The 27,977-nt window shown below is 39.4% G+C and overlaps 1 protein-coding gene across 1 annotated transcript; it reads right to left on the bottom strand.

Moving 5' to 3' along the window:
• Positions 1–9,606: 9,606 nt before the first annotated feature.
• On the bottom strand, positions 9,607–27,477 carry IDO1 (indoleamine 2,3-dioxygenase 1; the record flags this gene model as incomplete). The annotated part of the gene is made up of 10 exons (XM_080659021.1): positions 9,607–9,959; positions 11,542–11,690; positions 12,146–12,197; positions 13,746–13,863; positions 14,415–14,514; positions 16,735–16,749; positions 17,754–17,872; positions 20,416–20,532; positions 20,646–20,741; positions 27,382–27,477. 10 exons carry the CDS (start codon positions 27,475–27,477, stop codon positions 9,607–9,609), a joined length of 1,215 nt encoding a protein of 404 aa, XP_080515147.1.
• Between the last annotated feature and the right edge of the window lie 500 nt (positions 27,478–27,977).

Here is a 27,977-nt window from a genome sequence, read left to right as displayed (position 1 = left end):
TGACTTCCTTCTCTTTTCACTTCGCTCCCTGTCCCTGAGTTATCTCATCTACTCCAAGACATCAGCCATCATCACCAGGCTGATGAATCCCAACATTGTTTTCAGTTGAATCTCTCCTTTCATCTTCACTTGACTGCTTTATGGAGGTTTCATATAAAATATCATAACGTATCAAGCATATACTAGATACTTTACATAAAAACAGAGGCAAAGGCATATAAAACCTATAGCAACTAGCTGAAGGTCTAGCAGAGAGCCCACAACCTAGTGAAAAGTCAAATCTGTCCTTATCATTTTTTTTTTCCATAAGAACAAAACTCATTTTCCTCATCTATTCTACGTCCTGGTGAATAGTATCTCTCAGAATCAGCACTATAATTTAAGGGGGTCCAGTGAAGAATGAAAATAAGTACCTTGCTCAAAATTATTAAGGATTTCAAGACACTTACAGTAGAGCATTAAGCCAAGTATGGGGCCCTTCTGCATATAAGACCCCATGTGACTGCACAGGTTGAATATCCATGAAGCTGGCCCTAGCACCTCTGTTGCCACAGTTGACCAATTAGAGACCTGGAAGTCAATTCTGCATCACACCCAATAGAATACCAATTTTGCCAGTCTTACTGCCTTAATATTTTGCATGTTTCCCTTTATTTCCAATCCCAGTGCCATTGTTTTCAAGCCAATGCCATTTACCATTAAAGTGTTATATCATAATACATTTCTAACTGATCCCTCTGCCTCAAATCTAATCTCATATTTGTCAATCATTTTAGACATGAATTACTTGTACAACTTTCAAACTTATTGCCCTGCCTTTATTATTACTCCCCATTTTACCCCATCCCTGTATTTTTTTTGAACTATTGCCAGAGCCATTTAAATATTTATTTACAAGGGTCAGCCCTTCATTTAAATATTATTCAAGTATGCAAATATAATAAAGTTATTTCTTTGTTTAAAACCTGTCCCTTTGTTGTCAGGATAATTTGAAACTACTTCAATGCATGGCTTTGGAAATCAATTACAGTTTAGCCTTATCAACCTACAGTTCTTAATTCTTTCATGCTTCAGTTGTGTTAAGCAATGTATACTTCCTCAAATAATCTTGTTCATGCCTCTATTCTTTGTACATCCTTCTTTTTCTTCCTGAAATGTTTCAACATTGTTCCACTTGCAAATATACAAATTTACTTATTTCATATAGTACCTCATCTAGGCATGTTTACTATTGCTACAACATTTTCTAGTACCACCCTCTGCTTTCCTGTTTTGTCCATGGAAAACCCATGCTCCCTCTGCTGTCCTGTAGTCTTGGTTAGGGACTATTGTTGTTTGGTCCTGTGCTCCTGTTTATACTTACACTAGTGGCTCGGTGCACAAAATTTGTGCATGGCGGGGGGTGTCCCTCAGCCTGGCCTTCAGCCTCTCCAATCTGGGAACCCCTCAAGGGATGATCAATGGCTGGTATAGGCCCGATCCCGTTGGGCCTAAACCGGCAGTCCAACATCCCTCTCATAATCTGGGACTGCTGGCTCCTAACTGCCTGATTGCCCCTAACTACTCTACTTGCTGGCCCGCTCGTCCCCAACTGCCTTCTTGCCAGCCTGATCACCCCCAACTACCCCCCCTGCCATCCTGCTCACCCCCAACGGCCCCCTACCAGCCTGATCACCCAAAACTGCCATCCCATCCTGGCCTGATCACCCACAACTGCCCTCCCCTCTTGGCCCCTAACTGCCTCTACCTTGGCCCTGCCACCATGGCTTTGTCCAGAAGAATGTCCGGAAGGTCTCCTGGAAGGTCTTCCAGTCTAATTAGCATATTATCCTTTTATTAGTATAGATAGAGGCCTCATGCATGGGTGGCGGCTGGCTGGTTTGACCTGAAGGCATCCCAGATCAGGGTGGGGGTTCCCTTGGGGAGGCAGGGAGGCCTGGGCAAGGGGCCTGTGGTGGTTTGCAGGCCGGCCACACCCCCATTGGTGTGGGGGTCCCAACTGGGGACAGTGCCAGCCTGGGTGAGGAGCTGGGGCAGTTTGCAGGATGGCCACACCCCCTTCAGGGTGGAGGTCCCCACTGGGGTGCCTGGCCAGTCTGGGTGAGGGGCTGATGGCTGTTTGAAGGCTAGCCATGGCCCCCAGTGGGTACCCTCACCCCGTGGGGGCATATCCAGCCTGCATAAGGGGCTGAGGGTCATTTTCAGGCTGGCTACACCCCCTTCAGGGTGGAGGTCCCCACTGGGGTGACTGGCCAGCCTGGGTAAGGGGCTGAGGGCTGTTTGCAGGCCCATCCCTCAGCGGCCGGCCTGGGCGATGGTGACCCAAGCCTCCTGCATGCCCAGGCTGGCTCTGTGGCTGCCGCCCACAGACCCCTCCTTCAGTGGTGGCCAGGGTGGACTGGGAAGACCCAAGCCTTTCGCGTGCCTGGGCCGGCTCCGTGGCTGCCGCCCACAGGCCCTCCTTTGGCGGCTGGCCCGGATGGGCAAGAAGCTTGTCTTCCTCCATTGCCAGGGGCAACCCAAGCCTTCTGCTTGCTCTGACTGGCTCCGTGGCCACTGCCATCTTTGTCCCACTAATTTGCATACTCACTTCTGATTGGCTGGTGGGTGTCACAAAGTGACTGTCAATTTACATATTTCTCTTTTATTATTGTAGATAGCCCTTATTAGATTGTATTGAGATAACTAATTTGTGCAATTGCCCATTAGTGAGCTCCTTGAAGGTAGGATTGGTGGCATTAATCTTTCTAACTAAGGAACTTGCATAATATGTTTTCTTATTAAATAGTTACTGAACAAATGAGTAATTAGGGTAAAGGTTTGGATGCTTATAGGATTAGGTCTAACCCCATGAAATAATACTCTGAGTCAACATGGTGTTTATATATTCTTTTAACAGCCAATAATTTAAATACATTGCTAAGTGTTACTATGTAAAAATGAAAGGGCCATATATCTTATCTATAGGGAACTGAAAAATTAGCAAGTGAAATAAGATACACATACACACACAGAGAGAGCCATAATTACTATAAAAGAGCAGAAGAAACATATACTAGAGAAGAATACAATAAATCTATGAAAATAGAGTTGTGAGAGAATTCCCTACAAGTTAATTCAGCAGATAGGTGGGTTTGAGCAATGGCCTAAATTAGTGATTCTCAAATAGAAATGGATAGGTGAGAGGTGGCTGTATTAGCATGATCATTGGAGCTCTTTACAGGGTCAATGCAGCAGGCTTTCACTGCCTTTGGAGAATTAGATGGTTTTGCATCTATATTCTTCAAATACCAGGTTATTCTGGTATTTCCCACTTCTCATTTACCCTGCCTCCATCACGTTGAAAGTCACCACAAGATAAGAAAAATAGTTTCTGTTTCAACTTCCTGTAAGTCGAAACAATGGCATAGGAAACAATGCCATTGACTGAAAACTTCTAAAATATATAAATAGATAAAATTAGTTATTACATAAAAATTATTGTCTTTATGATTTGAAAGTAATGTTATTCTACATTTAAACATATGTTGATATTTTGTTTACAATATTTATTAGATTAATCTAGTCTATTAATTTATTTTATGGATCAATTTGCAGATCACATATATGATTGGCTTGTAGAGTTAGAAGGCACTTAAAATTATTTATTTACCTCTGATCATTTTAGATATGCAAAAATGGACAAGAGAGGTTAAGTGAATTATCCAAGGTCACATAGCAGTTTTGTTTTTAGTAGACTTTATTTTTTGGAATATTTAGGTACACAGCAAAATTGAGCAGAGAGTACAGAGAGTTCCCATAAATCTTTTGCCCCACATAAGCACAGCTTGCCACTCCAGAGCAGTGCACTTGTTAGAATTGATGAGCCAACAATGACAGCTCATAATCATCAAAGTCCATCATTTACAGAGTTCACTTTTGGTGTTGTTTCTTATATGAGTTTTGGAAATCTTACCTAATAATAGACAAACATGTAAATTGACCGTACCTCCTCTATGCCACCAGTCAATCAGGAGTGATACGTAAATTAACACAACAAAGATGGTGGTTAATTTGCATACACAGGCGCTGAGTGATGGGGGCGGGTGGGACCCAGGCATTCTGCCCCACCCCCGGTCTCTCAGGGCCTCTGGGCAGCATGGGAAGGCGGGGCTGGAGCAGAAAGAGGTGGCTCCCAGGTCTGAGCCGAAAGGGGCTGGGCCAGTGTGGAAAGGTGGTGCTGGCAGCCAGGGGAAGGAAAGCACATTCTAGCACGGATCTTCATGCATCGGGCTTCTAGTTTTATAATAACATGTATCCACTATTATAGTGCCATACAGAATAGTTTAACTACCCTTAAAATCCTCTGTGCTTTATCTATTCTTTACTCCCTCTCTCTTAACCCCTGACAATCACTGAACTTTTTACTAACTCCATGGTTTTGCCTTTTTAAAAATATCATACAGTTGGAATCATATAGTATGTAGTTTTTTCAGATGGATTTCTTTTCTTAGTAGTATGTATGTTACATGTCTCCATGTCTTTTCATGGCCAGATCACTCATTTCTTTTAGCACTGAATAATATTGCATTGGCAGGATGTACCTAAGTTTAGACATTAACCTATTGAAGGGTGTCTTGGTTGGTTCCAAATTTTGGCAACTATCAATAAAGTTGCAGTAAACATCTGACACAGGTTTTTGTCTGCACATAATTTTTTCCTCTCCTCAAATTATAGATTCCAGTGCTAAACAGATGAAATAACTCTTGTTAGCATGGATCAAACATATCTTTATATCCTCTTTCAAGCTATTAACTTTACTTTCTCCTATGAAGGTATAAAATTTCACAATTTTTTCAGTCATCTGACTTGAATATTCTCTTTGGGGTATTTTTGCCCCATCATAAAACCAAATTTCGAAATCAATACCAGGATAATTTTCAATCAAAATGCATTTACAGTACCCTGTAAAATAGATGATTTTTTTTAGAGACTTAGATCTTACACGCTGAACAAACTGGGAAGTACAGTTCAATTTCTTCTAATACTTTTCTGGTAAATGGCACTGATGTTGCTAGTAGGTGAGCACTGCCCATCAACAAAGTAAAATCTTTTCTATCATTTGAATAGGGAATAGTAATCACATTTTAATCACTAGATATATGAATAACTCTTTTAAAAACTTTGTACACACCTCCTCTGAATGAAGTATGTTCACTACTGACCTTTGGGTTATCAGTCTGATGGATTTTTACCTGTGAACAATTAAAGGAGATATAATGGTTTACACTGTACATTTCTGATAACCCAATGGTGGCTCCACACATTCTGCTTTATTTGGAAAAAATAAGGTTAGCATTTCAAAATATAAAATACCACTTTATTTAATGTGTTTTTGACTATGTCAGTGTCAAAAGGTGGCCTCCCAATAAGTGATATATGAAGCATACAGCCCATAGACCTAACAGTATCTAAGTCCATGTGCACTTTGAGTTGCAATTTCTGGGGAAAGTGGAACTAGGAGTTCCATATAAAGTACAGTGCTATTTTATGTAGCATTTTCAATTGAGTTGCTAGCCCAACATTAACCATCTTAATGTTCACATAAGTAGGAGGTGAGTTCCTGGCATAATATATATTATGAAAATAAAGATACAACATTCTTGTGATGATCTGGTGAATGAAATTTTAAGCTTTGCTTTTTAAGAAGGCTTTCATTCTGTTGTTTAGATATCTGTGGTTTTTTTTCTATTATGGTACATTTCTAATACTAGATACACATAACTCCTGTCTTCAAAATAGTTATAAAGCTCCAAAGTAGAAGGATATTCCAATTGGCAATGCATTTTCACCTCTTGTTGGACATTCTATACTATTGCAACTTTCTTATCTTTTATTTTGACAGTAACTTCCAAACCAGCTCTGTAGACATCAGCAGATGATATTTTATTGAGGAGATTTTAAACTTTTAAATATCCCATCTTCTATCCCATGCAAGTCACCATATTCCAAGCACTAGCTCTGTTCCTATCAAGTTCAGCTCCCCTCAGGCTCAGCTTCCACCAGGCACATCTTGCATGGCTACAGCTCTCATGGCAGAAGCACACCCTCCAAAATACCTTTGGGCCATCATAAAGGTCAGGATTACGCCTCTGAGCTCCCATTCTGAAAAGCTTGGACTGCAATAAACATAGGGGTGCATAGAGTTAGAAGCAGCCCAAGTGCCCATCAGTTGATTAATAGATAAAGAAGTTGTGGGTGCATTTACACAATGAAATACTACTCAGCCATAAAAAAGAAGAACATTTTACTCTTTGTGACAGTATGGATGAATCTGGAGAGTATTATTCTAAGTGAAAATAAGCCAGTCAAAGAAAAACAATTACCATATAATTTTACTTATGTATGGAATCTAATGAACAAAATAAACTAACAAAGAAAATGGAAACAGACTCATAGATACAGGGAACAAACTGACAGCTATCAGAGGGGAGTGAGGATTGGAGGTCTGGGTGAAAAAAGTGAAGGGATTAAGTAAAAATAAAAAAAAATACCCTTATAGATAGACAACAATATGTTGATTACCTGAGGAAAAGGATGGTGAGGGGAAGTAGGACAGGGTAAAGGGGGGATACATTATGATGAAAGGAACTTTACTTGGAGGGTGCTAAATACACAATATAATATACAGATGACATATTATAGAATTGTACCCCAAAACCTGTATAATTTTATTAAACAATTCACCCCAATAAATTCAATAAAAAATTAGAAAATAAAGGCTTGGGCTGGTTGCCTCACACAACAATAATGGGAACAAATATAGGTCTTTTTACCACCCCACCTCCACTACTCTCTTGCTACTACAACACAATAAGAAGTCATGAAGGAGTTGGAAATTTGGCGGGGGTGCCCAAGAAATCAAGTATTAAAAAGGAGCAGAATTCACTTGTGAGGAAATTTTTTCTTTCAGGGAAGGTTATATTTTGTAGCGGTTTGACATATTCCAGAGTCAGATTACTTGGGTTTAATCTTTTACCATATTCTAGCTGTGTAGCTTTTGAAAGCTACTGAACTCCATCAGGTCTCAATTTCCTTAAAATTAACTAGTACTTATAGGCTCATTGAAAAGAGTAAGTGAATTGATGTATATATGAAAGTTTTAGAATAGTAAGAGGTACAGAGAAAAATTAAGTAATTATTAACTACTAGCGGCCCGAGCACGCAATTTGTGCAAGTGTAGGCCTTCCTTCCCTTAGCTGCTGGCACTGGCTTCCCTCTGGCACCTGGGACCCGGGCTTCCCTTGCAGCCACAGCTTCATCCGGAAGGAGGGAAGGACTGAAGGACTTCCGAAAAGGGTCTAATTAGCATATTATGCTTTTATTATTATAGATCACTATTAATTTATAGATTAAAAAGTAAAGTTTAGATATATGAAATTGTTCATGGAGAGGAGAGGTCCTCACCTCCCCTGGTTGCTAGTGGTGGTGGATTTCTTGCAACATCCACCTGGCAAAATACATAGTTACTACAGTAGTATTGACTATATTCCCTATTCTGTACTTTGCATCCATGTGACTATTTTGTAACTGGCAATTTGTGCTTCTGAATCCCTTCACCTTTTTCACCCACACCTCCCAACCATCTGGAAACCATCAGTTTGTTCTCTGGATCTTTGAGTGTGTTTGGAGTCTTAGTGCCTCTTATTTGGACAGATAGAAGAGAACAAGTGTGTACACTTTCTGTGGAGAACTTGAAGCGAGGCTTCAGTCTGTTCATCACCTACATAGCATCAGTGCAGTGTCCGTGACAGTGCTCCTCGCTTCCCCCTTCCTCTACCCACATCAGATAGATGTGATTTGCTAAACGTTATAGATATAATTCAGGATCTTGCTAAGGGGACCAAAGATGCTCTGTGAATCAAGGTGATTCAATGCTAATTAGGTAAAACCAGCTCTGGAGGAGAAACTCCTGATGTGTAGTCCTGTGACATGTGGCTGCGAAGTCAGAGTAAACAAAGTAGAAAAAGGACAGAAAAAAAATCTTGACTTGGAGCCAATAAATTATCCTTAGTAATTTACTTAGTTATATTCTAGTACGACTTTATAGTTTCCAGCACTTTAGTACTATATTTCATTCTGTCCACACAGTTACCTTGTGAATGAGGCAGAGGAAGTATTTTTATAATCATTTTACAGAAATATAAAGTGTTGCCTAAGGTCATGAACATGATGGATGTCCTAAATGGACCCCAGATCTTGGTTTCCTGACTTTCAGTTTAAGTGCTTTGGAACAGCACCAAACTCTAAGACATGGTGATCTTTCTGGTGATCCCTTAAAAATTACACTCACATATATATTTGGTATGTATGTATAAAAGCACACATACTTTTCATTATAAACTTATATGTGCTCATTTCAGAAATATTGATTGGAAAGTAAAGAAGAAAATGTGTACCATATACCATTGACACTTGGTGTATTTTCTAGGGGATCAAGTGAAATTTTGCTGCAAGCAGGAAATACACCCTTGGGTTAGGGTGTATTTGAGAAACAATGTTAAGAAAATTTTTGTATGTTTGACTTTAGAAATACATGATGACATTTCCTTCATCAAATTTACTTGGGTATACTCAACCCATCTCCGCAGAGCTGGGCATTCTATAAATTGAAAGTGCATGTAAATCTTGCACCTGTACAATCTTGACTTGGTCCTCTTTTCATATTTAACAGAATACCCAATTTCTGGCTAACCATCTACTACCTCATGAAATCCTACTAAGTCATTTCCTCCCCCTCTCCCTTCCAAAATTCCCTTCTTCTCTAACCTAGTTTACTCCAAGTTAAATGAAAAAGGAGAGTTATCAAAAAAGTAAAGTTATTCTCTCATTTATAACAATTGTGTGACCCTAAGTAAGTTACTTCAGTTTTCTGAGCCTCAACTTTGTCATCTTTAAAAGAAGTTTGGCTCATATGATTTTTGAGTCTCTCTCCAGCCTTACCTTTCTCAGATTCCATTATTAAATAACTTCATGGCAGAGTGTGAGTGCCTGGTAACTCTGACCTCCTAGGAAAAATTCCAAATGTGTCTTCTTATTAGCACATATTGATTTATTCACATATTCACTCAATCTTTTAAATATTCATCTAATATATCTGTTATGTATCTATTAAGAACTAGAGATGCCTGGGTCTGATAAACAAGAATGTCCCTGGTATCATGAAGCTTATATTGTAATGAGACTGTAGATGAGTAAACAGGTAAATATGAAAAGTTGTGATATTACTAAATGGAAAGTGCCCTGTTTGATGGGTAGCAGTGTGGAGTAGGTCTCATTTGGAGCAATATTTAATTGCAGTTATGAATAAATCAACTTTTAGACATTTTATTATGCATAATTTTTATTATTATATTCTAATTACATAGATCATAACACTTCTAATATAATTGCTTTTTATTATTTTTATGTAAGGAATTCATAGACATCAGAAAAACTATTTTGAAATTTTTTATAATGTAGTATCAAGACGTTTCTACATATTGATCTGTGGGTCTGATAAAATGAGTAGCATTAGTACATACAGACATACTTTGTCTTGACAAAATGTACTCTTGCTTGGGTAGATTACATTTCCTGCAACAGGGCAGCCTTAGTTGTATTTCTTACAGACTTTAGAAATTTCATGACATTAGTACCCCCAGTTCCTTTATTTACTGCTTCTGATGGCTCTTCAGATGGTTGGGATTTTTTGGACAGGTTTGCAGGAATCACAATATATTTAGTTACTATTGTCAAATGGTAATTTCTCAGGGAAGCCATAGCATCCACACACTTATTATAAATTGCCTGTAGATTATCATCCCCTTCTGAAAGGACGAAATCACGAACTGAAGGTTTTGACTCTAATGAGTGAAGAAATTTCTGGTGAGCTGGTGGCATGTATGTTCGCATTTCCTGGAGGAATTCAGCAGATGATGCTGAAGGAACAAATGAAAGATGAGTTAGTAGAGAAACTGAAGCTTTCCACAATCCAAGGAGGAAGGACAGAGGGAGGTCACAGCGGGTGGAAGATCACAGGCCAACTGTGTGGCATAAGACAATGAGTTTATAACCATCCTGCTAGAAAGCTGTTAGTCTTCTTACCAGTAATGGCAGTTATTGTAAAATATACTTAATTTTGAAAGCCTCATGAGCTACACTCATATATATATATATATATATATATATATATATATATATATATAAAAGGCTAATATGCAGAGTGTCCCCTCAGGAGTTTGACTGGGAGACTGGGAGTTTGATCACTCGCTATGATGTGCACTGACCTGCAGGGGGCGGCACGGAACAAAGGAAGGCCAAGGCTGGCAGCTGGAAGAAAGGCCCTGGCCAGCAGCCAGAAGGCCCCAATTGGTCCAGATTGCCGGCCAGGCCTAGGGTCCCTACCCGTGCAAGAAATTCCGTGCCCTGGGCCTCTAGTTCTTTCATAATATTGATTTTTGTGTGTGCTTCCTTTTCCACTTTCCTAGTCTATTTGATCCTTTGAAGATGTCAATGATATAGGCAGTATTATATATATATATATACACACACACATATATATATATATATATATATATAATACTGCCTATATATATATATAATACTGCCTATATCATATATATAATTTGTACTTGACAGATTATGAAACCAAGTCCAAGAAAGTTTAAAGGATAATTTTAAATAAGTGAATGAACTAAGAAAAAAAAGCATATTTTCACCTAGCCCAGTGTTCGGCAAACCACGGCTCACGAGCCACATACAGCTCTCTGGCCCCTTGAGTGTGGCTCTTCCACAAAATACCACGTGCGGGCGATTGAAACTTCGTGGCCCATGCGCAGAAGTCGGTTTTCGGCTCTCAAAAGAAATTTCAATCATTGTACTGTTGATATTTTGCTCTGTTGACTAATGAGTTTGCCAACCACTGACCTAGCCCTATTAAATATAATATTAGGAAAAAAGAGAAAAGTAGAAAGAAGTCCTTCTTTTAGGTCCTTAGAAGGAGCGTAATGAATGTGACTTATCTTCTTACTTGGGTTGCATTGCCCCTGGATTGCTGGGGCAGCAGGATGGCTGAATAAGAGTAATGTTAATCCTCTTCTTATCACTGAAGACTCCACCTCCCCAATTTCTACTCACAGTCCTATCTCATTTGCAGGTGACTTTCTCTTTCTGAATCTGATTGTACATTTTCAGAACCTGTGATATAGGTTTTACCATAGTCAATTAAGCTTTATAAATATATGTTTAAATGTTAAGATCAAGAGGATGATAAAGTTGGGTTTGAGTTTTGGCTTCAGTACTTTGTAGCTTTTTAACAGGGAGCCAGTCACTTATCCTCTTTAACTTTCTGCTTCTTCATCTGTGAAATGGGATGATGGTAACACAAACTCTACTTTACTGATTTTCCTAAGAGTAACAGATAAGCTCAGGTAAGATGTTGATGAGAAGGTAATTTTTTAGATATTAAAAAACTATTTTATTAATATAAGAGATGATAATTATTTGTAATTTTCTACTCACCTTCATCAGAACTATGCTGGATGCCCAACAGAACATCAAAGCACTGAAAGATGCTGCTTTGGGCTGCACTACCCCCAGCGAACATTTTTGGGGTGTCCCAGACGCCTTCATACAGTAACCCCTCTGGCAGCTGGGCATTGCCTTTCCAGCTAGGTCAGGAAGGAAAGAAAATCATTATTTTGATTAACTGCCAAATTTTTAGATATGAAGTCTTCCAATAGAGGAAGAATGGAAGGTGACACCAGATAGATTTCAATCTTCTTCTTCCATATTCCCCTTTCCACCCATGCGCATCTGTGAGAATAATAAATAACATGGTTTTGAACAAATTTGGCCTGAGTATTCTATGAATGGAACCTACCTTTGCACTAGCAAAGATCATTCCTCTCTCTTTAAAATGACTAGCTTTTCTGCCCATACTCCAGCATATACCTAGGCAAGTATTAACAGAGACAATAGTCTATTCTTTGTCTACAACACATATTTTAGGATATTAAAAAGATGTTTTCTAAACACAATGGATAGTGGGAACCATCAGTGGGTACTTATGTATTTTTGTGTTAATTATATAAGAAAAAAAAAATTCAAGCATAAAGCTACCTACCCAGACAAGTATATGCGAAGAACATTGAAAAACAGGTCTGGGTCCACATACTCTGTAAAAAGATAGAATGTGTTTAGTTAAGTAGCATCAGAGTTCTAAGCGTAAATGAAGATACTTTAAACACCTGACAGTAAATTTTAACAGAGGCTGCAGGAAAGGCATGTCAGTGTTTGTAGAGAAAGCCCCTGAGGACAACCTCTCACTCACTTGCCCTCTCCCAGGTGAGGCCCACTCATCTCTTGTGCCTCCTGAATGGGTCCTACCACAGGGCTAGCATACAGTTTGTATACAAAAGCCTGGATCCACCTACCACTCACCCTCAGATCAATTAAACTGTCAGCATTTCTTTAAGGCTACTTCATGTGCTTACTAACACAACAGATAAATTACTTCCATAAATAAACAAACAGATCTCAGCACAAAGAAAATAAGAAACAAAAATCCCAACAGTCCTACGGACCACATCCCTATCTCCCCTCCCATACACATACACAAAGCTTGCTAATGTCTCTGATTTTTTAAAAATATATTTTTTATTGATTTCAGAGAGGCAGGGAGAGGGAGAGAGATAGAAACATCAATGATGAGAAAGAATCATTGATAGGCTGCTTCCTGGACACCCCAGACTGGGGATCAAGTCCGCAATCAGGGCATGTGCCCTTGGCTGGAATCAAACCTGGGACACTTCAGTTCATAGGCTGACACTCTATCCACTGAGCCAAACCAGCCAGGACAGCTAATATCTCTGATTTGAGGCTCAGTCTTCTCATCAAGGACCACTCAGCAATAACTCAAATCCCAGTGACACAATAACATATTTGCTAAGGCCTCCCAGTAGCGCAAATTTCCTTTTGTAAAGTATGCTTACATACTTTTTTGGTCATTATTGTTTTGTAGCCATTAATTTTGCAATTACTTTTGAGTTCAATGGTTTTCTTTGTTGTTTCTTACTTAATTTGTGAAAGAGCAGAATTTGTATATAGTTCCTATCAAGCAGAAGATAAGTCTTTCAGAATTTAAAGCAGCCTGAACCCTTGACAACTTTCTCCAAGGTTTTTAATGAGAGGTAAGAATGGTTCTTTGAGTTAAATACAGTTTGGCCCAGCCAGTGTGGCTCAGTGTTTGAGCGTCAACCAATGAACCAGGAGGCTACCGTTCAATTTCCCATCAGGGCACATGCCCTGGTTGCAGGCTGGACCCCTAGTAGGGGGCATACAGGAGCCAGCCAATCAATGATTCTCTCTCATCATTGATGTTTCTATCTCTCTATCCCTCTCCCTTTTTTCTCTCTGAAATAAATAAAAACATTAAAAAGATTTTAAAATTAGATGCAGCTTGAAATTCTGGCTACAGTATTTACTACCTATGTAATATTAGATCATTTATCTTGTTTCTCTGAATTTAGATTCCCTTCTCTATATTATGAGCATAATAAAAGCTACCAGTTGGAAAATATAAAGATTTAGTGAGATACAACAAAATGAAAGCACACTCACTACGTGAGAGTGTTTTTGTTTCCACTTTGTCAACAACTCTATATCTTAGATAATAAGAAACATTTGTAGGAGGCCTACAACATCACATTGCATGGAATACTTACTATGGATTTGCTGAAACACTTCAAGGGCTCTGTACAGACAAGTAGTTATGTCACCCAGTCCCTTTTGCAAAGTATCTCGGTCCTGATTCTGTACTGCCTTGAATATAGTTGGAATGACCTTAAAAAAAGACAAACACTTAAGATTTTCTAGCATTAAACAGCAGCATGGAATAAAATCCTCCTAAGTCTTAATCCCTATATTAAACTTGGGATTTTGCACTTCTTTCTTGAGCTTAGTACTCTCTAATTGTTTGACTAATTTCCTTATATATCCTTAAGCATGGTCTTCTCTTTCTGAATTTGTTATTTAGAGATAAGTTTATAGAGTTTTATATCTTTCTATTTCTATTTCTAATAGTTATAGTCATTAGATTTATGTCACTAAGTGGTATAGTTCCCATGTAAGTTGCATTGAAAATATTCCTTTTATTGGGGTTTCAAATTTGATTTTAAATATATGGCTCCTACATTTTATATTTTACACAGTGCACAAAAAATAAATAAAATATTTGTTACTGCCAGATGATCCTTTACCTCAAATTAAATAATCAAATATTATGTTTAATCAGGATAAAGTCACTTTATGCATACATTAAAGAGTTCAGTTATTAAATGATTTCTCTTCTTATATGAATTAAGATACAAATTTTTCCAGGGTGATTGACATACTTTTATTGCAGAAGCAGCTTCTATTTCCACCAATAGAGAAATCAGAAAGAATCCTTTACCGCAATCCCCACCAGGAAATGAAAACAGAATGTCCATGTTCCTAAAAAAAATCAATCCAAAAAGTCAAGGGTGTAGCAAGAATATGGATATATTTGTTGACTACTTTCTAGTTTTTAAACATTCTTACTTGTCTTGTTTTATTTTCAAAATAATCTTGTGAGATAAGTATTATAGATTTTACTATCTCCAATATGTAGTCAGGAATATTAATGTTAAGTCCACTGTCTAAGATCATATCATTAACAGAAGATTAAGCTGGGACTTGAAATGCCATTCTAGAACTTGGAACTAGAAATTCCAAGACCATTTATGTTATTGCATTAATTTTTCACATGCATGTGTACATACACAACCTCGGGGTTTACAGAGATATCTGTGCAGTCTAATTTTAAGAAGTAGTCTTTGTGCTTAAATAACTACATTCATATCCATATTTTTATCTGTGAATCTGATTCAATTTTTCAGTGGTTTATATGCCATACAAAGGAATCGACTGACAAATTCAAATAACTGAATAGACCCTATTTTCTTTCTGATTGAAGTTTTGTATTGGTATAAACAGGTCTCAGTATCTGTATATCCATGAGTTTCATGGTGGTTAAATTCATGATCTCTGAAGCTAGACCACTCTGTAGCTTGCTGTGTTACTTTGAGCATTGATATTCCTTCTGTTTCTGCATTAGTGTTCTCATCTGTAAAATAAGACTGATAATATCCTCTCACTTAAAAACATTCTTTAGCTTCCCATTTACTTTAAGATATTGTTTAAACCTCTTATGCTAGCCAAAAATCCAAATAATCTTTTTTTAAAGTTTATTTCTTCATTTCTTTCTCATACTATTACTTTCACCAGTCATTTATCAGTAACACCAGCTTTCCTTCAGTTCTGATAATGTGCCAGACTTTTTCCTTTTTATTAAATTTACTAGTAGCCCTGTGCACGAATCCATGCTCCAGTAGCTCTCTGCAGGGCCTGGCTGCTCCGTGCCTGCTGCCCAGAGGCTCTCTGCTGCCCAGGGGCCCATCCGCGGCCAGGGGGGACTACAGTAAGGCTGAGAGGAATGGGTGCCGCCATCTTGTGGCTATGGGCGCTACCATCTTTGTGACAGAATGATGGTTAATTTGCATATTACCCTTTTATTAGATAGGATTGGGGTGACACTGGTTAACAAATTATACAAATTACTAGAGGCCCGGTGCACGAATTCATGCACCAGTGGGGACACTCTGCCTGGCCTGCGGTATCAGGCTGAAACTGGCTCTCTGACATCCCCAGAGGGGTCCTGGATTGTGAGAGGGTGCAGGCTAGGCAGAGGGACCCCACTGGTGCACAATCGGGGCTGGGGAGGGATGCAGAAGGGATCCAGGGCATGTCTGGCCCATCTCGCTCAGTCCCGATTGGCCAGACCCCCAGTAGCAAGCTAATTTACCAGTCGGAGAGTCTGCCCCCTGGTGGTCAGTACACATCATAGTGAGCAGTTGAACACTTAGCATATCATTAGCATATTATACTTTGATTGGTTGAATGGATGACCGGACGACTGGACACTTAGCATATAGGCTTTTATTATATAGGATACACTTACTTTATCCTCACTCTTGTTTTATCCTCCACTATGAGCACTCTCATTATTTTTTCCCTTCTAGCTAATTCTTACTTATTTTTGAGGGCTCAGCTTAAATAACTAAATATAGAGATTCCTCCTTCATCACTTTTATTTGGTTGGAGCTTCCAGTACTTTATCTTCTTACCTCTTCTCTTAATCATACACCAATTTACATAATTTTCACATGTCTCCTTTCCTCCCCATTCATCAGGGCATGCTTATATCTATGACAGTTACCTTATTTCCCTAGCTATTAGCCTTTGCTTAGTATATAGATAAAAATAAAGCAAGGATTTGGTTAAAAAGAACAGCTTAATGTTTTTGGCCAATGAGTTCATTAAGTCATAGGTACAGAGATGTATGTGCATTTTGTATTTAGGCCTATTAATTACATATATATATATATATATATATATATATATGCAAGTATTACTTTCATATATATCTATAGCTATAATATCAAACAGCCAGTCACACCACAGTCATAGATATAATTCAGGACTTTGATTATTTGCTCTTTAAACAATTACTTGAATTACTTTTTGCCTGAATTAAATTGACCTTTAAAAAATACATTTGGAATATATTGATAAACCTATATTCACTTTAAATAACAAATAATTCTTAGACTAAAATAAGAATCAAATACTTACTCATAAGTCATGGGCCTTATGAAAGCAGCAATAAAGCAATGGACCAATCAGAAGAGAGAAAGAAAACCAATTTAAAAATCAAATGGTTTCAAGTTATTGTTATTAGACTTAATACTACTAGTATTAAAATTAATGTCTATTATAAAACTATTGTTATTAGATTTAATTGTACTACTAAAGGTAAGACATAGTCAGATAAAAAATCCGATTTTTATATTTTTCAAGTAGTCATTAAAAACACTTATGTTAGGATTTTATAAGAAAACTAAAATTAAATATGTAATACATGTAAATAGTCAAACTAGTTTTAACTAATAAAATAGTTCCTAGATCAAGTCCTTTCATTTTGGACCATTCCCATGAGTAAAATATTGTTTTGTAGATATACACACAGACCCATGAGGTACCACAATTCTCTTATCCCTTTATTGTAACAGATCCCAACACTAAATGGTTAGGAAGGGCCTAAATTCTGAGCAGGCTGCTCTAAGAAACCCAGACTTTGCCATTTCTACCACTGAAGATGTTGACTCTTAAACTCAACTTGATGGTTAAAAATTAAATTTGTAGAATCTCAGAAACATGTTAATCAAGAGAATCTAGACACAAAGACTGCATATTCTATGATCTCATCACTATAGAATGCAATGGAAACTAACTTCTGATATGACAAATCAGAATATATTTACTGGGGTTGGAGGAGGGAATTGAAAGGAAAGAGTCACAAAGGGATTTCCCGAGGTGATAGAAATATTCTGTATCTTTTTTAGGGTTACATAAGTGATTATAATAGACTCATCAAACTGAACACCTGGGATTTGTGCATTTCATTGTATGTTAATTATATACCTCTCTCTTATATATGTATAATACATTTGTGGTTATAGATACACCAAAGCACCCTTACCCCCAAACAGAGAAGAAAGCTGTATTGCCAAAAATTAAACCAATGACTAACCCCCTTTTGATCTAAATAGCATGTGCTCCTTTCGCTTTTAATATAATCACTGTTTACATACCCACTGGGATCCTTTTTCTTCCAGTTTGCCAAGACACAGTCTGCATAAACTAGGATGGGAGGCAATCCCAGCTTCTCAGAGAGGTTGCAGTAAGGGACAGCAATATTGCTTGGCAGGACCTAAATAAAGCATGTTTAGTGTAGACTTTGAAGTGCCTTACCTTTTCTTCTGCTTCCTGAGTGCCAAATATGAGCTATTATATAGAATGGCACTTTGAAAACAAACAAATGTAATTTCTCTTCTTCATTTCATAACTTAGTCCCAGTTAACTGTCAAAAGTTTGGGTTTTAGATTTGCATTGATGTGGTCATAATCTAACCATAGAGAAAAACATAGGTAGAAGGCAAGGAGAACAATGGCTGTATCCTTGACTGTCTAATGACCCTGTGAGTTATTTGCATTCATTCATTTATCTATCCCATGAATATCAGTTTGGCAACTACTCTGTGCAAGGTACTCTTTATCCATCCACAATACAAAGATAATTAATTGTCTCAAAGAAGTTCAAAGTTATTTGTAATTAAGGCATTTGGATATCATACATACTGAAAGTGTAAGAAGACTCTTAGAGCACAGTGCTGACAGAAACCCTCTACTGGATGATTTCTCAGAAAAACTCCCCATAGAGTGGCATTAATGCTTGGTCTTGAATACTTACCTGTGTTGGTTGGAGGAATTACATTTGTTTAATATTTCCATGCAAAATATGTCAACTGGAGTGATATTCTTGGCATCTCTCAGCTCTTTCACTCACCCTTCCTCAGAAGCTTATTTAAGTGCTGAGTTTGGGAGTGAAACTACAGCTCACCCTCCTTTTCCCCTCAACTCTTCTTTTCCTGAACCCGTTACTTGCAGAATTCTGCTCTGTTTTGGGCCACATAGTAAAAAGCTCCTATCTCCATGGGGGTGATCCTGATGGGTAAGTGCACTCAGCAGGTCCATGGTTGCCACATGCTCAAGCCACATTCTCCAACTACTGTATTAGTCATGAAGCTGATATTTTATCTTTTGTCTGCCTGACTTCTTATCAACTTTAATAATTAGATGGCCCCATGTAATAATTACAGTCATGCTTATCATCAGCAGCCTATGGTTGGAATAAGCATATCTAACAGGCAAAGGACAGGAATATGTGGCCCATCTGGCACAGTGGGTGGTGGGACTTCAGTAGTAGAAGGTGGTATGACTATGTAGCCCACTCCACAGTTCTGTGAAAATCATGGGAGCTATAATTCAAGTGGCATCAGATTAGCTTAACACATCTGGAAATGATGATTTGATGAAAATAACAAAAATGTTAGAATCGAATTATTGACTATTAAAAGAACAATTGGATGTGCGCTTCCCTTTGCAGACCTTGTGCCACTGAGAACTGAAACATTCTGTTTGGCAAGTGCTTTTCACATATTTCAAAAGGAAATAAATCATGTCCCTCTCTGAATTAGAGAAAAGATCAAAAGGGAACAAAGGGGGAAACATTTAACCAAATAATTAATTTGAAATGACTTAGGAAAAAGAAAGGAAATGTTCAAACACATTCTAATCTATTATAGACACTCAGATAACTGCTAAGAAACTCAATTGATAATTTCTTGCCAATTCTCCAGCAAAAATGGGCTTTATATTGATGTAGCTTATTTTTTGTCCATTTACTTTTTCCTTCCTACAATTTCTTTACCTAAATTTTTAAAATATTTTTATGTATTTTTTATTGCCAGCTCCTAATATCTATTTCAACATAATATGACACACAAAAACTGGATACATTATAAAATACATTTCTATGTTTTATTTTATAATTCTGATCTCCAGCCTGGTAAATTTATTTATTTTTTTATTCTGCTATGTACATTTTGGTCTACACATTTTTTTCTAGTCTCACTTTCTTTTCTGCTCTCCTTCTCTTTGGATAAGCTTTACCCAATCTTTCAAGAATTAATTCAAATTCCACTTTCTTGAAGCATTTCATGATCTTATCAACCTCTAATTTAACTCCTCTGGACTCTCATACTTCTGTACCTAGAATATGCTGCACTGTATTATTGATGCTGCATTATGGATACTTTTTTATATATAACTAGAGGCCTTATGCACAAATTCGTGCACTGGTGAGGTTGATATGATCATGAAATGCTTCAAGAAAGAGGAATTTGAATTAGTTGTTGAAAGATGCAAGATAGCATTTTAGCATTAACTAAGAATAGCCATATAATTTTTATATCTCCCAAAAGTAATGTATTGACTATAGAATCACATTACAGTGGTAAACACTAAAAACAAGTAAAATATTTTTCAATACCAGATTCAATAAATAAAGTTCATAAACTTAATGAAAAATTATAAAGTGATTTCAAATGATGACTAGTATGATAGTATAGTAACTAAAAATAATGCTTACAATATAAGTTAAGAGAAAGAAGCAGGATATATATGTATTTGCATAGAATGAAACAACTCTTTTATAACTAGTAAAACACTAAAAATTCAATAATGATCACAGTTGAAATTACAAAGTAAGTGAATAATTTTTTTACCTCTTTTTCTATTTTTCAAGCTTCACAAAATGCAGTTATAATAGTTTTTGAATGTTTTTTACATCATATAAAAATGTAAATTGGATGTAAATTTTTCATGTAGTAAAAGAAATATAAAATCTCCACACCTTACAGACATCATCACCTCGGCCCCACACATATGCCATGGTGATATACCCCAGGGCCAGATGTGCGAGGCGCTGCAACTTGTGTCCTTGGAGGTCAATGATGCTGAGCATTGGTAACTGAAAATAAATGAAGAAGTTGACTCAAATCAACATGGATGATACTATATCTCCAAAAACAAACAAAAATATTAAGTTATAAGAAAGATGGCCAATGTAATAGTTACTCAAACCTTCTCAACTTTTTCACGTAGTTCACCATTCTCAATCAGGACAGGAAGATTTTTAACAATGGAAATCCAGGCATCATAAGGGTAAGGTAGTTCCTCCTTTAAAAAAAAAATAGGACATTTTTCACCAGTGGAAATTATTATAAAATAGTTTTGTCTCCCATTGATAGTCTGTCTTGATTCTAAATCAGTTCCACTCAATGAAGCCCCAACACACACTTGCCTGTTTAGCTCTACCAGCACCTTCTCTGCATTCCCCCCTCTTCTCTCAAGCACTCTCATTTGCCTCTTTTTCAAAGGTCACCTCCAAAGTTCCTCTAAAAGCTTCCTGACTACTGCAGTTTACACTCATATTCCCAATTATGAACCCTATGTATTATATACCTTTTCCATTTTAAGTAATCCTATATAATAAAGAGGTAATATGCAAATTGACCATCATTCCAACACACAAGATGGCCACCACAAGATGGCCAGCACGGGAGGGCAATTGTGAGCGATCAGGCCAGCAGGGGAGGGCAGTTGGGAGGGACCAGGCCATCAGGGGAGGGCAGTTAGGGGCAACCAGGCTGGCAGGGGAGGGCAGTTAGGTGTGACCAGGCCATCAGGGGAGGGCAGTTAGGGGCAATCGGGCTGGCAGGGGAGCAGTTAGGCATCAATCAGGCTGGCAGGGCAGTGGTTAGGAGGTGATCAGGCTGGTAGGCAGAAGTGGTTAGAGGCAATTAGGCAGGCAGACAGGCAGGTAGGCAGTTGGGAGCCAGCAGTCCTGGATTGTGAGAGGGATGTCCGACTGCCCATTGAGAGCCAGCAGTCCTGGATTGTGAGAGGGATGTCCGACTGCCCATTGAGAGCCAGCAGTCCTGGATTGTGAGATGGATGTCCAACTGCCCGTTTAGGCCCGATCCCACCAGACATCCCTTGAAGGGTCCCAGATTGGAGAGGGTGCAGGCTGGGCTGAGGGACACACACCCCCATGCACGAATTTCATGCACCAGGCCTCTAGTGTTTTAATAACTGATATTGTTTTCTATTCAGCTAGATTTTAAGTTTTTTTTTTTTTAAATAGAAGAAAAATGAGATTTATTCAGTATCAGTAGTAGACTAGGCACTTCACTCAGTAATTTCTCGTTTAATTATTGTAGTGACCCAAAACATTATTGTCTCAATGTCATAAATATGGAAAGCTTGGGCAGTTTACTAACTTGTTTTGTTTATAGAGTTTATTATGATTAAAGCTTGTTTCTATCTTTCAACAGCCCATGCACTTTTTATATCTTACTACATGATGGAAAGGGTCTTATCATGCTGTTAAATCTATATTTCCTACAGGACTTTTCACAGTATTGGACACATAGGAAATGACATATATATCCTGCTTTGGTTCATGAAAGGCTCATTTTTTGCTCAAAAAGTTCAAATAAAACCCAAATGGAAGTGTCTCCTTGAATCTTATCATATTTATAATCTCATTTTAAGAGAAACAGAAGCAAAAGACCTAGGAAACACTCTAAAATGAGTTTCAGATCCTCAGACAACTCCCCATATGCCCTGATCCTATCTCTTCTTCATTAAGCTACTTCTAGACATGCCCTTTGTGTAACCAGTGCTGACCTCTGGGGATGGAGTACATATCAAGAGATAAAGTCAAACTAACATGGGTGACTTTTTGAGCTGCAAAATAAAGTTAATATTATAAATGAGTTATAAAACAAGACAAATCTATAATAATAAAAACATAATATGCAAATTAACTGAATGGCTGAACAGTGGAACAACCATCCAGACGACCTACTGGTGCCAGGCCAGCCAAGGAGAGTGTGATGCAATTGGTTGGGGGGCCCCACCATTGCCCCATGATCACCCCACAGAAGGAGGCCCAGGCCACTGGCTGGCAGGGCAATCAATTGGGGAGCTCCATGATCACCTCAAAAAGGGAGGCCCAGGCTACCTGACCAGCGGCACTGCAGTGGGTGGGTGATGCCTCCCTCTGTGGGGTGATCGATTACAGGTCTCCCAGACTGTGAGAGGGCATAGGCCGGCCTTAGGGACCCCCCAACCCCCGTGCATGAATTTCATGCACCAGGTCTCTAGCCCTATATAATAAAGAGGTAATATGCAAATTGAACATCACATCCTTGCACAAGATGGCTGCCCCCATGTGGTCACAAGATGGCCACTCCATGTGGTCATAAGATGGCCGCTCCCATTTGGCTAAAAGATGGCCTCCCTCATGTGGTCACAGGATGACCCCACCCATGCGGTCACAAGATGGCTGACCCATGTGGTCACAAGATGGCCACCCCCATGTGGTCATAAGATGGCCACCACAAGATGGCCAGCAAGGGAGGGCAGTTGGGGGGTGACCAGGCCTGCAGGGGAGGGCAGTTAGGGGCAATCAGGCTGGCAGGGGAGCAGTTAGGAATCAATCAGGCTGTCAGGGGAGTGGTTAGGGGGTGTTCAGGCTGGCAGGCAGAAGTGGTTAGGGGCAATCAGGCAGGCAGGCAAGCAGTTGGGAGCCAGCAGTCCTGGATTGTGAGAGGGATGTCCAACTGCCCGTTTAGTCCCAATCCCAGTAGGGCCTAAACAGGCAGTCGGACATCCCTCAAGGGGTCCCAGATTGGAGAGGGTGCAGGCTGGGCTGAGGGACACATACCCCCGTGCATGAATTTCATGCACTGGGCCTCTAGTCATAATAATAAAAGGCCAAGAGGTGTCACAACCAAAACAACCAAACGAATGGTCACCAGGAGGTGCATGGAGCACCTCTTGGCCATAACGACCTAACAACCAGTCGCTATGATGCCCACTGTGGCTGGTGAACTGGCTCAATCAGGGTGGGGGCGGGCAGCGGCCAACCTCGTGGACCCTCCCCTCTGCCGGCCTGCCCCTGATCGGACTCTCCCACCCTGATCAAGAGCTGGGCCTGCTGGCCAAACACCCCCTCCCTCCCCTCCCTCTGGCCAGCCATGCCCCCGATGGGCCCCCACCATCTTGATCCGCCCGCAGCCCCTCCCCAGGCTAGCCCCACCCTATATTGGCCCCTCACCTCAATCAGGGACAGGGACAGCTGGCCAACCACTCATGGCCCCTCCCAAAGGCTGCTGGCCCTGTATTGGCACTCCCCATTTACCCCATTAGGGGGTACGGCTTGCTGGCCAATTGCCTGCAGCCTCTTCCCCCAGCTGGCCCAGCCCTGATAGGGGGCCCTGATTGGGCCCTAATCCAGGCAGGCCAGCTGGCCAACCTCTTGCCATCTCCTGCTCCCAACAGGCCCAGCCCCAATCCACCCTGATTGGGACTGGGCCGGCCGGACCCCACCTGTGCACGAATTTGTGCACTGGGACTCTAGTCCTATAAATTAAAGACTAATATGCAAATATACCAAACAACCGGTCACTATGACATGTGCTGACCACCAGGGGGCATGCGTGGAGCATGGCAGGCATTGGCAGCAGGCAGCAGAGTGATTAACATGGCATTAACATGACAGACATCAGCTGTGGTGGGATGGTGGAGCAGGTGAGTGGGGGTGCCAGACCAAGGTGGGGTGCCGGTCACTGTCATCAGGGCGAATCTCTGGTGGTTACTGAAAAGTCTTTGGTCCCATGTGCCATGGTCCCACCCAGCGCTCTCACCTGCTGCCAGTGCCAGCCCTACTCGCACTCACTGCTGGCACCAGAGCCGCTGCTCGCACTGTTGCTAACACCTGGCACCAGCCCTTATTGCTCAGTGACATCAGTGAGTATGAGCAGCGGCTGCCGGCCCCGATCGCCCCTCAGGGCTTCTCCACCTCCTCTTGCTCCTGAGGGGCGATCGGGGCTGGCAGCTGCCTCTCACACCCACTGCTGGAACTGGAGCCCCTGCTCACACCCACTGCGGGTGCCAGCCCTGCCACACCTGCAGCCAGCACCATTGCTGCCACTTGCAACCACTGCTGTTGCCTGGTGCCAGTCTCAATTACCCCTGAGGGCTTCTCCACCTCCCCCTGCTTCTGCAGGGTCATCAGGGCAGCAACTGCCATTCGCACCCACTGCTGGCAATGACCCAAATGCTCCACACTGTCAGTGGGTATGAGCGGCACTGGTGCCATCAGCACGTGGGATCGGCGGTGGTGGGAGCATGGACACTGGCAGGCAGGCTTCAGCAGGAGGGGCTGGGTGGGGCCACAGAAGATGGGCCAAGACTCACCCCTGTGGCCCCCTCAGCCTCATGGCCCACAGCTCCTTTCAAGGTGCACAAATTCATGCACAAGATCCCTAGTATACCATAAAATTCAAACAATTTCAGGGGCTGCAGACTATTGGAGAATCCTAATCTGTTAGAACAGATTTTTAGAAAAGAAAGATCTATACAGTATATTTGCTAGTGAGTCAACTCTCTCGTTTACTCTGAATTCTCCTCCCTAACCACAAAAATGCTGTGCTCTCATGTTTTTAGTATTCATATATATTTTTGTTGTGTGTTTCCTTGCATAGCACACCAAAATTATTGGTTGTTATTTTTCTCCAGATAACAGAAATTCATGTTTTGTTACATATCATGATTAGTGTAATATTTCATAGAAATTTCAACAAATGTAAAATTCTATCAATAATATACTTCTGACTCATAGGATGCCTAAATGGCATGATCCAAATAAATGAAATATAACAGGAGGACCATTCAATTATGCTAGATTAGAGAATGTATTTTGTATCCACAGGGAATTAGTAGACATTATTTTCACTTGAAATAGGAAGCTTATTGATTAGAAGAGATGTAATGAAATTTTTGAGCTTATTATTTGCAGAAAATATCTTCAGTAAAGAACATAAAGCAACGCTTAATGTTTGGGTGTATGTTTCAGATCATTGAATCTAACTTCCTAAGCATCTCATGTAGCAGCATTATTTTTCAAGTAGCTCAGGAAGAGTTTTGTTTCGCCTTTGTTTGGGGTTTTGCTTTAACCCTTGGAATCAGTTGTGGAGGTCTCTATAATTAGTGTGATTGTTTTATTTTTTAAGAGAACTGACTCTTTGTGGGAGGTGAGAGGGGCTAAATATGAGGTTTTATAGATTCTGAAAAATATTTTTTTTAAAATTTTACCATTGATAAAATCGGGGCTGGGCTTCTTGGGAGGAGGAGATGGCAAGAGTTTGGCCAGCCAGCCTGCCTGGATTAGGGCCCAAGTACAATCTGGTAATTTGTGTATGCTTGTATGGGGAGGGGGCAAGTCTGACTAGAATTCATTTGTAAATATAAACTAGATGTCTTTAGCAATAAAATTAAAAGCCATACTTCGTATTCTTAAATTAACTTAATAATCTGAAGAAGAAAAAATGGACTGGGAGGAAGAATTTGCTCTTGATTTGCCTGTATTATACAAGAAATTTATGGGATATTTTTTCCAAGTACAATTATATTAGAAGCTCTGACTAAAAATGTGTTCGTTGCATTTAAAGGTGCTTTCTAAAGCGTGGACTCTATTTGAGCCACAAACAGGAACATATTGTCATACATTATTGTAGCAACATGTAACTGGTTCCTAGAAATACTCTCCTAGAATCTCACTGTCTTGTTAAATCCAAGAGTGGGGGTGAGGAAGGGAAGCATGCTTAGTTATCTCTTCTCTTAAGAGAGTCAACAGAGTATGATGGTTTTCAGATCATGGACTCTGGAGCCAGAGGGATTAGGCTCACATCCTATCCCTGCCATTGCTAGCTCTGAGTTTGGATAATTACCTAAATTATGCACAGCTTCCATTTTTCATCAGGTTAATAACAACATACATTTTAGGACGGTTATGAAGATGGAAAAATCAATATTTGTAACTTGCTTTAAAATGTTACATAAATATTTGACAATAAAAATATTGATGATAAGATAGTTTTCATGGCAGTATTTGGAACACAAATTCGGGAAATGTAGTTGTTAAGGTAAACATGACCTGCATTTCACTTTGTACACAAAACTTTTTAAATTTTTTATTTTATTTTTTCCATCACCATTTATCCCCTCTATGCCCTCTTCCACCTTCACCCATCCCCTTCTACCCCCTCAGTCACCACATTGTTGTCTATGTTGATGAGTTGTCCTCTCTCTCTCTCTCTCTCTCTCTCTCTCTCTCTCTCTCTCTCTCTCTCTCTCTCTTTCTCTCTCTCTCTCTCTCTCTCTCTCTCTCTTTTCCTTTTTGGTTCAACCTTCTCAACCCCAAACTCCTCACCCCCACACAGACCTATTTGCCTGCTCTTTATGAGTCTGTGCAGACAAAACAACATTTTTTTAAAAGCTAGATCTGACTCCTTTGACTCTTATGCTTAGTAACAATAAGTAATATTAATGCAACACATTTGTTAGATGCGCCATCTCAGAAACCTAATCAAAGCATAAACATACACTTTGTACAATTTAAGGTATATCAGCTAAGAAAAGGGATTCCTTTGACTCATGAATCAGTCATTACTGTGTGTTGTTTTTTTTCAAAATGCACTCTCAAAACCCAATTGTATTAAACCAAAATACTTCTACTGTTTCCTTATCTCATCACCCTCTGTATCTGTGTAAGATAAGTAGTACATCTAAGACTAAATTTCTAGGTTGAAAATCTTAAGAAAGTCAAGTAAGACCCATTTTTAAAACTCTGCTTTATCCATTTGTTCAGTATAAATTACTAATCCACATTTTTTTAAATAGAAATTAGTTTGCCCAGGTAAGTAATAATAAGAAAATGTTTTCGCCATAATTCAGTACCCTCTCTTACCAGTGGATTTGGTAGAGCAAAGCCCACATCTTCATCTATATGATAGTCTTCAAGATTTTCCAAAAAGTTTTCCATAGGAGGTGCTTCATGTGCCATTCTTGCAGTCTACTTCTCCAGCCTCCCTTAGTCTGTGGAGAAGTCTCAGAGCATCTATTTATTACAGAGGTTGCCATAGCTCTTGACCACAACACTTCATGTAGGCAGTAGGAAATTACTTCCACTTTTGGAGGAATAGTTTCATTTTCCATTCTCTTTATTTGCAACTTGATAAACAATAAGATCACAAAAGCATCACTGTTCACAATATAAACTAAACATTTATATCATGTCAAATCTTTATCACTGGGAATATCATCTGTTTACTGCCATAGGGGAAGTCAGAATGGACATAATTGAAATTTTAAAAAAGTCATGAAAATTGATAACCAGAAGAAAACATTTTTATTTTATGGAATCTTTTAAATTTCTGAATTAAAATGATAAATAGGACCAAGTCTAAAGTCCTAAACTATCACTTAGTTATTATTGTCATTGGCTTTATTTTAGCCTATCAGGGTTCTTTGAACATATTAGTGTCTTGTTTCAGAAGCCATGAA

This window comes from Plecotus auritus (assembly GCF_963455305.1).
Source record: "Plecotus auritus genome assembly, chromosome: 3".
NCBI classification, from domain to species: Eukaryota; Metazoa; Chordata; class Mammalia; order Chiroptera; family Vespertilionidae; genus Plecotus; species Plecotus auritus.
Note: the sequence above shows the minus strand (reverse complement) of the source record. Positions and strands in the feature narration are given on the sequence as shown.